This window comes from Varanus komodoensis, unplaced genomic scaffold (assembly GCF_004798865.1).
Source record: "Varanus komodoensis strain SLA01 unplaced genomic scaffold, ASM479886v1 scaffold63, whole genome shotgun sequence".
NCBI classification, from domain to species: Eukaryota; Metazoa; Chordata; class Lepidosauria; order Squamata; family Varanidae; genus Varanus; species Varanus komodoensis.
Genome location: NW_025336259.1, coordinates 390,227 through 399,073, shown reverse-complemented (window position 1 = coordinate 399,073; position 8,847 = coordinate 390,227). Strand labels below are relative to the sequence as shown.

Here is an 8,847-nt window from a genome sequence, read left to right as displayed (position 1 = left end):
CTCCTTCTGACTCGCTCTGTTCCTATGTTTCTATGAGCTGAGCATTCTTGGGACCAAGAATGAAGGCAGGCAGGCAGGCAGGCGCTGCAACGAGGAGGTCTGGCTACTCCGCTCAGATTTCTACCTTTCCACCACAGCTCCCATCCTCGCGAACAGAAGAGGCGAGCCTACGAATGGGGACTGGGCCACATCCCATTCCAAGTGTAGAAGCGGAGCAAAATGAATGGAGAGGAAAGCTGTCTGTTCTTAGTGTTTTGATTAGATACTTTATTGGAAGCAAAAAATTCTGTGCATGTTTAAAAAATCCAACCCGTGTACACGTTTCATTGCTTAATAACCCAAGACACGGAAAACTCAATATTAAAAAGCAGCAAGATGGATCACTTTCTCATTTTTGCACACGTAGAATACAACAATACAGGAGAAGTAGCTTGGTCTCCTTTAGTTTCTTTTCAGGGTAAGATCATCATCTGTTGCCATACTTAAAACACTTATTTCTAGACATGCTAATTCCAAAAGAAAAAAGGAAAAAGGAAAAGGAAAAGAAAAAGCCACCTCTTCAATATTGCATTAAAGCATTTGTATGTCTTAGTCTGCCCTTTAACATGACATTACTGGTATATGCAAAGTTATTGGAAACTCAGGTTAAAGTAATGCATTTTGCTATTCCAATTGCACAATGCAGGGAAAGAGAGACCTCACATGTACACATCCAAAGCTGGGATGAATGGGGAGGAGCCGTTCCCCCAAAATGGAGGGGGGTGCGTAGGTAAGCACTCCCCCACCCCTCCATTTTAAACTATCGCTTGGACAGGGGAGACGCATGAAGGCTTTCCCGTGTTGTACCCCTCCCCAGCTGCAAATGCTCTTCCTGCAAACAATGTATTTACAGTTGCATTAACTGACACAGCAACTTCACAATGACTAGTACAGATTTAGAGAGTGCACCTTCTAGAGTACGTGTGTGAATGGGTGTGCCCCTGTCTCAGCCTGTTCCTTGGATAGCTACACCTTGTGACATCACTGGAACTCTAAATGGATTAACAGAATTCCTCAAAAGATACAAATAAAAACCCAACACAGTAAAAAAAAATAACAAAGCAAAGAAATAAATATCGAAAGAAACCATAGTTAATTGTAGTTCAGTTAAACGTAATACTAAACAACCAGTACACAGAACTCATGAAGACCCAACATAAAAAATGCTGAAAAGAAAGGCAAAAATCTGCATAATTTTAAGTTTTGTTTCCATCTTATGTTCCCTTCCTTCATCATCTCCAGGACTTTTAAAATCTACTTTTACAAGTAAACGCCTCCTTCCTCAATTCAACTGAAATTCAAGAATAGCTTCTTCTGCTCTGTCCCTTCTTCCTCCTAATTACTGGATTTTTAAAAGTTTGCTAGCTTGTGAACCTCCTTCTGGAAAGTGGCTCAGCTTAAGTAAATAGTCTTTAATGCCAGAGGCCACTTAGAGTTTCCCAACAGCAACTGCCAAAAGGTGCACTGAGGGAGAGCTTGTTTGTTCTACAGGGCTACTGCATGGAAGAAAAGGAGGTTTCCTCACTCTGCAGAATGGATGAGCGCAACTCTTCCCTGCCACAGAAAGCATCTTATTAACAGGTGCCCAGAAGCTGTTTGGCCATACCATAAACGACTGGAAATAAACAATTAAAATGCAATAGCCAACTTTGCATTTCTAAAATGCCGTTTAGAAAATCGGTCAGAGGATCTTGGCTGAAAAGGCAAAGCGGGCTTTTTTGGTTTTGCAAAAGGACAGGCGGAAGTCTCACGGCCATCCCGCACCACTTGGCCTTCGGCACTGGCGATTTCTACCCTGCACATCCCTTTCTATCAAATCCAAACATTTTCACCCCCATTTCCAATATTTCAAAAAGTGCAATATTGTAGTATTTTTAAAAAGCAAATATGTACCTCTCTTTCTGGTTGTTTCTTTAAGAATGATTGGAACATGCTAGGATTGTTTTGGCTCTTTTTAAAATTTCCTTATAAATAACGAAGACACCGACTTTCTTTTGTGCTTGTGAAGCTAACAGATCATCTTCACGAAACAGGCAGCCATGATGAACCGTGCTACGTTACGGACGGGGTGGGAAGAGGAACAAGCCGATAAGTTACACTGCTGTCAATGAGTCAGGGAGGGAAGGGGAGGGAGGGAGGTCGGAAGAAGCGGTGACGGTCTGGAGAAAGGGAAGAGGAAAGCCACGCGCTATTAGCACGAACAGCCCCCTTCGCTGACTGGCTGCTCTTGAGGCTTTTCAAGTTTGATGTCAATCACTGGAAAACAAGCGTCAAGGGAAATAAAAGCAGGAAGGAAAAGGAGGCCTGGCACTTAACTGCACGCGTCTCAGAAGCATGTGAGGTTTTTCGAAGGGACTCGGAAAGCGCATGTGGTACAGTCATCACAGGTCACTACCCAGTGATGCAGTGAGGAGATTTCGGATGACCCTGCACTCCTTTGGACGGCAATATGTACCACTCCACTCAAAGCAATTGGCCGGCGACCCCCTGGCCCCCTTCCACGCTCCTCAGCAGCCTCGTTCTTGATTAATCCAAGGGAAAGGAGAACGGCGGCCCTTCAGGAATACCATTCAGCCCATGAAGCCACGCATGCCACGTTTCACCACCGTTCTCACTGTTCCAAAGCCGAACAGTGGTGCTCCGTGCTGCCCCTCTGCTACTTGATGTCCGTCTTCATGCGCCACTGAAAGAGCTGACGTGGGGAGGGTCTGTGGGCCTCACGACACACGTGGCCAAGCTTTGGGAACAAACTGTGCTTGTTCTAAATGGCTCCCCGTCCATGCGGCTGGAGCAAATGCTTCACAGAGCCGTGAGTGGAGCTCTTATTTACAATTAAGGGCTTGATCTAAAACGAGGGGCCCCAGGCGAGCAGGGCAGGGCAGGGCAGGGCAGGGCAGGGCGAAGTGAACTGCCACAGCGAAAGGGCCTTTTGAGTCCACTGATTCATTAGGGGAGAGCTCAGGATGCAGAAACCCTTTGCCGCAAGCAGCTTTGGAAGTCGTCTCGCATCTGGAGGCTGAGCTCACGTCCCTGAAGCTGGCTTTCGATGGCATGCTAAACATTTCTGTGCATCATCCTGCCCTCCCTGAGCTGGGACCGGCTGCAGCTAAGAGGAGGCATCACTTAATGGATGGTATTGACACCTTCTCCGACAGCAGTGGGGAGTGGGGCTCCGTACTCTCTCTACGCATCAATCTCCTTCCGACAGCTCGCCGGAGAGAGGTTGCTTGATGTCGCTCTTCGTGCAGGGCATCAAGGAGTTTCCCTCTGGGCTAAACAGGCCAGTGAGCACTTCGGCGGGGCGGGGGGGGGCTGCCCCTGCTTGAACCAGCCGGGAACTTTATTCACACCGCAAGTCCTTCCTGCCATGTGTTCATGCGCGTCCACACACTGGGTCCTTCACCTTGAGCGCAGCTGCTCACCCCAAGCCCTGACGGCCACCTGGAGCCCCCTTGCAAGAACCGCCCCTTCTTGCGCTGGTCTCCTTTCTGAGTAATCCGTGTTCTGTCTGTGTTTGGTGCCAGCTCTTTACCTCCCTTCCCTCCCGCACCCCAATTCAAAAGGAGCAACTTCAACTGGGCCATATGCTGCAAAAGGATACTGTCTTCTCTGCTTTTGTCCTGTGTGCTTTCCATGCCAGGCAAGGCAGCAGCCACACGTCGGAAAAGCTGGAGGGGGGGGGGAGAGAAACCAGGTAAAGCACATCAGAGATGAAGTAACCAATTCAGGGAGGGAGGAAAACATCACACTGCAATCAACTGCTCCGGTCTGGGGACGGGGCGCCGTGCTTTAGGAATAGCCGGCAGCACTCCCAGCCAACACAGGAAGAAAAAACCCTGTACGTTCTTTCCAAGCATCTGGACATGTTTGCCTGCATCCAAAGGGAGGGAACAGACACATGCCATCTAAATGAAATTACACTCGCCTTTAATGAAGGTGCGAGGCTGAGCATCTGTCTTGGTTTTACATTCAACACACACACGACAAAACGATTCCCCTCAAAAATTCACAAAGTTTGGAAAGTCTCCCTCTCTCTAGAAACGTCCAGACACCTGCTGGCCAGCATCCTCCTCCACTCAGCCCACTTCCGCCGCATCGGTTGCCACCCCGACTCCAAACGCCCTCGGTGTGTTTGGGGGCTGCGCGCTCACTGGCCCCTTGGACCAGCTGCCGGCACCTTTGCTGCTTCCTCCAGTACATGAAAGTATCCCAGTTAAATGTGAAGCGTTTCTCTAAAAAGTTACAGTCACTTGACGGGAACCAATTGGATTGCTGCATTTAAATCCAGTGGAGGGAAACTGACATTTAAAAACGCAGTAATCGCTTCTTTACGTTTAAGCCGGGAACCCAATTATGCCCTGGGCCAGGTTCTGCTCCAAAGCGGCGATACTAAAGAGGGGGGATTTGAGAAGCAAGTCAAGATAAAGTAGATTTACCATTCAGAGCAAGTGGGACTAAATCCAATTAGGGAGACATTACAAAAAGCTGGAAAGCTGTATGGGGAATTTACGGCATCCGCACTCCAGCGCTCCCTCCCTCCCTGCCAGTGCCCGCTTCACGCAGTCCCCCCGGACTGCAGATTCTCACCGAGCGCCGAGGCACACGGGGCCGGCCGACAACGCTGCGGCTTCGCCCCACAGCACACAATGCAACACTGTCTGGTACCGTCTTGTTCGCTGCTGACTGACCATTTGCCACTGCACAAAAAGCACAGACTTGGCTAAGCCTTACTGCCCCCCCCCAACACACCCCCTTTGTATTGCCGCTTCCCGACCACGCCTCCCGCCCGCCCAGCCCCCCTGAGGTCCAAGCCTCCTCGCAGAGAAGCGGAACGGGGTGTAAAGGAGAGATTCCTGCACGGGCAGATTCTGCACGGAGGGCTCACCACCCAGGCCTGCTGTCTGATCAATGCTCCCGGAGGAGGATGTATTCACCGAAGGCGGCCGGCCTGGAAGGGGGCCTTCACAGGGGGAGGTGGGCTCCACGCCCAGCGCGTTAGACCAAATTGGCTCCCCTAAGCTGGCAAATACCACAAGCGCTCAGTTGAAGCGTTGCAACAGGAACCGGCCGGTGCTGAGGGGACTGGCATTTGTCATGACTCTCCAGCACCCCAACTGGATGGCGCCTCCTCAGAAAGTGGCAACAGTCTCGCTTCAGGGCCTGCACCCGTCCTCGGAGACTCCACGGAGGATGAACTGCCTTCCTGCTTGGGGCCTGTGGCCACATACCTGCACGTGGCCTTCTAAAAGCATCTGGCCGTGGCACCTAGGAGCTCCTTTCATCCCCACAGAGCACGAGTCAAGCTCGCATTACTGCACTGCACGAGCGGCGAACACCGAGAGTCTGCCAGAACAGCACACTGCCTCCTTGGACTAGATGGCTTCCCCCAGGGTGGGAACAGGTGGTGGTGGGGAGTCAGGTTTGCCAGCGCTCCCCCCCCCCGAAATCTGACCATAAAGGGCAGTCATGGAAATGACACGGACAAATAAACCCAATCCCCGCCGTCTTCCCTGCTTTGCAGGCAATGCCATCTCCTACCACAGATAAAAAGAAAGAATTGGGCAGATCCTAGGTAATCATTTTCTTTTTACCCAGGCATTGTTTTAACAAGCACCCACCAATGGTTGGATCTTTGCTTCAGCAAAGGTATATTAAGATTTTTATTTTGGGGAAGCAGAAAGGATGGGAGTGGGAAGCAAGCTGCGCTGGCCCAGGAGGGAAGGAAAGCACAGGGCTTTGTCAGCTCTGCGAGGGCCTACATAGAAGCGCTAACAGAACACAAGCCATCCAAAGCCTCGTTCGGTGCTTTGACGCTTCTTTTCGTGGCATGTGGAAGGAGATCAGCAGCATCTCTGAGTTCCCACCTCCCATGTGCTGCAGCACCGGTCTTTGTGTTAGGTGGCTGATGCTCCTGGAGCACAGGAACCCTCCCAGGGACCTGCGTCTGATCCAGCTCCTTGTACAGACCCTCCGACGGGTAACGGCACCCTTCCCCTTTGCCTCAGCCTGGTGTTTTGGCAGCACAATGCACTGGAAATGGTTTGCACACACGGGCAGGAAGCTCACCCTACGGTCTGTATGGCCAGGAACCACTTGCAAGTTGTCAAATGAGAGACATTCTACTCCAGTGAAGCGGGCAGAGGACCCATCCTCATCATCAATAAAACTAAGTTAAAGCGTGACATCTCATCTTGCAAAACAAACTCTATTGTCACCAGTCTCCAGAGAGCCACAGTACTGCCCCCTGACACACACCCTGATGGCACCTGCCAGGAGAGACAGAGAAAGCAGCCACAAATCTCCTTTGGAGCATCGAAACTAGGCCAGCGCCTGCCCTGCAGGATCTCCGGGGCAGAATTCCTTTGAACAAAGGCACAAAGTGTTTCAACTTTCGCAAGGGTCACCCAGCGGGACACGCCTCGCTTGCACTCTGATCGCTGCTGCTTGTACCAAAGCAGCACAGGAAGCGCCGTGTCCGCCGCAAGCAGGTGAGGAGAGGCCAGAGTCCTCTGCACTGCTTTCTAGGGGGAAGTGCTCCATCTTGCTCTGGGGCAGCTCTTGAAGCGCTGATAGTCAGAAGGGCCCCGTGTTCGCTGCTCCTGGCCCTTCACCGCTTTATTCTTCGCGAGGGGCCGCTTCACGGCTTCTGTGGCAGGTGCATCTGCAGTGCGGTTGTGCACTGAGCACAGCTACTGGCTGCGACTCCTCGGGGTGTCTTCCATCCTCACCCCCCTTTTAAGGGGATGGTTCTGCAGTTGTCCTTCAAGCCCCACGGCACAAGCACACTAGACACACCTGCTGTGCTACGTGAAAGAGCAAGGAGGACGCGCACGACGTCAGTGTCGCTGCAGTCCTCTCTGGAACACCCTGAGTGAGCACTCCTGCTTCCCGTCAAGTGAAGGCGGGCAACAGCAGGGGGTGCGCAGCAAGGAAGGGAAGGTCTTTCTTTTTAAGGCGAAAGAATTCACACGCTATTCCTGAGAGAAAACATGTTTACGGATGTATACTAGCCTTTCATTATGAGCTGGGCCAACCTAGCTCTGCATTCTGTTGCCCACCTTGACCACCTGGTCCCACATCCTACCTGTTTCTGCTTCTTACACAGCAGGGGTGGATGTGGCTAGAGACACTAAAACGATGCAATCTTATATTCTCCAACACTGATCCCAGTCTACAGATTTAAGGGCCAGATTATAAGATGCGTTAAACTTTTTCAAGGATATGGGCTCACATGATCCCAATGTAGCACAGGTGAAAAGGACTATTTGATGGTATTATCATCGGTTAACTAGCCATTTCATGAACAAATTCTCCATGTGTCCAACTACACGGACACATAAGCAAAAAACAAAAAAACAAAACAAAAAACAAAACCAGAATGAATGAACCAACCCAAACCATTTGAGCTCAAACCAAAAGCGAGCACATCAATCCAACTTATTGTGCTGTGCCCAGATTTGGAAACACCTCATCTTGGAGATGCTAACTTGTCGTCTTTGACATCGATTACGCTTCTGTATTTCCCAGTGGCCAGAGATCTCTGGGCAGTTTACAGAGACCTACCTGTTTTACGTTGTACCCTGCCTTTGCGCTAGTTTCAATAAACATTACATTCAGCTCTTTGGCTTTCCTCTCGCCTTCCTCGATAGAGACTTGCCTGGAGAAAAAAGGAGCACGTTGAATAGGGTAGCATTTCAAGCACCTGCAATCTTGGCTGCCCCCCCCCCCCCCCGGTACCTGCCATCCCTGCTCCCACACACACACACACACACACACACACACTTCAGAAGCACTCCTAAAGGCCACGTTCTCATGGATGCCAGGCAGACTCTGTTTATTAGCAGGGGTTGGTATGTTTATAGCCCTACGGTGAATGGAGTGCTATACAAAGCAGTAAGCGAGGGAGACAGGGCCCTGAAATGCACACATTTTGTGGAGGAGGATACAGGTAACGAGTCGTGCATATTTCAGAAAGCGGTGCTATGCTAAAGGCTGCAATGAAGAGGGAGGTGCTGCACCAGCATTGGGAGTCAGGACCCAGGAGTATCATAGAGCTTTTCTACAAGAGGGTTCCAAGCATACAAGGTGGTGGGCAACCAAATACACTTCCAGAGACCAAGAACCTTTGGGGAGGCAGGGGAAAGGATATCATGCCAGTGAAGGAAGAACGGTGTAGATGAGGAGGTGAGCGAAGCCACTTTCTTGTTACTAAAAAGAAAAGTTCACAGGAAAGCTTCCTAATCCAACTCAAGGGCAAACTCTGTGGTTGCTGATTTTTATCCACAGTCTTGACTTTTTTTTACTCATGAATGAAGAGTAGTTATTTCTCTCCTAATACTCTGGAAGTGTCTCTTGAGATATGTCTCATAGCCTTCCACACAGATGGGTCTATAATGCCTTTCTACCACAATCAACTGGCCAATGAGCATGGTAGCTGGGGATGCTGGGAGCTCCAGCTCAGAAATCTGGAAGGTACCAGATGGAAAGGTTATGGTGCAATTGTAGATGGCACTGTAGCTGTGCCACATCTGGCTGGCAAAAAGAATCAGGGATGCAGCAAACGTGAACATCTGCTAAAGTGAGGGAACTGTCTGTGCACAAGGTGAAATTTTCTGCACATAACAAAAAATGTATTCCTAATAAAGTTAGAGGGGAAAGACATTTTTTCAAAGTAATTGTCATTCCAACATGCACATTTTGGCACACTAACATCCAAAGCAGGTGAGTAACATATGCAACCATGGCCTGGAAAATTTCTAGATTCTGACAGAAGTGGCGGGGTAGGGCTGCAAGCAGTCAGCCCATGGA

At 50.1% G+C, this 8,847-nt stretch overlaps 1 protein-coding gene across 2 annotated transcripts in view; it reads right to left on the bottom strand.

The window, feature by feature from the left end:
• Nucleotides 1-246: 246 nt before the first annotated feature.
• Nucleotides 247-8,847, bottom strand: part of RAB6A (RAB6A, member RAS oncogene family) — a 72,160-nt gene continuing 63,559 nt past the window's right edge. For both annotated transcript variants that reach the window (XM_044450141.1, XM_044450140.1), the window contains exons 6-8: nucleotides 7,603-7,696; nucleotides 3,641-3,707; nucleotides 247-2,295 (exon numbers count right to left, since the gene is read on the bottom strand). In XM_044450141.1, the coding sequence (XP_044306076.1) occupies nucleotides 2,231-2,295; nucleotides 3,641-3,707; nucleotides 7,603-7,696 (226 nt within the window). In that variant the 3' untranslated portion in view covers nucleotides 247-2,230. The remainder of the gene's footprint in view (nucleotides 2,296-3,640; nucleotides 3,708-7,602; nucleotides 7,697-8,847) is intronic.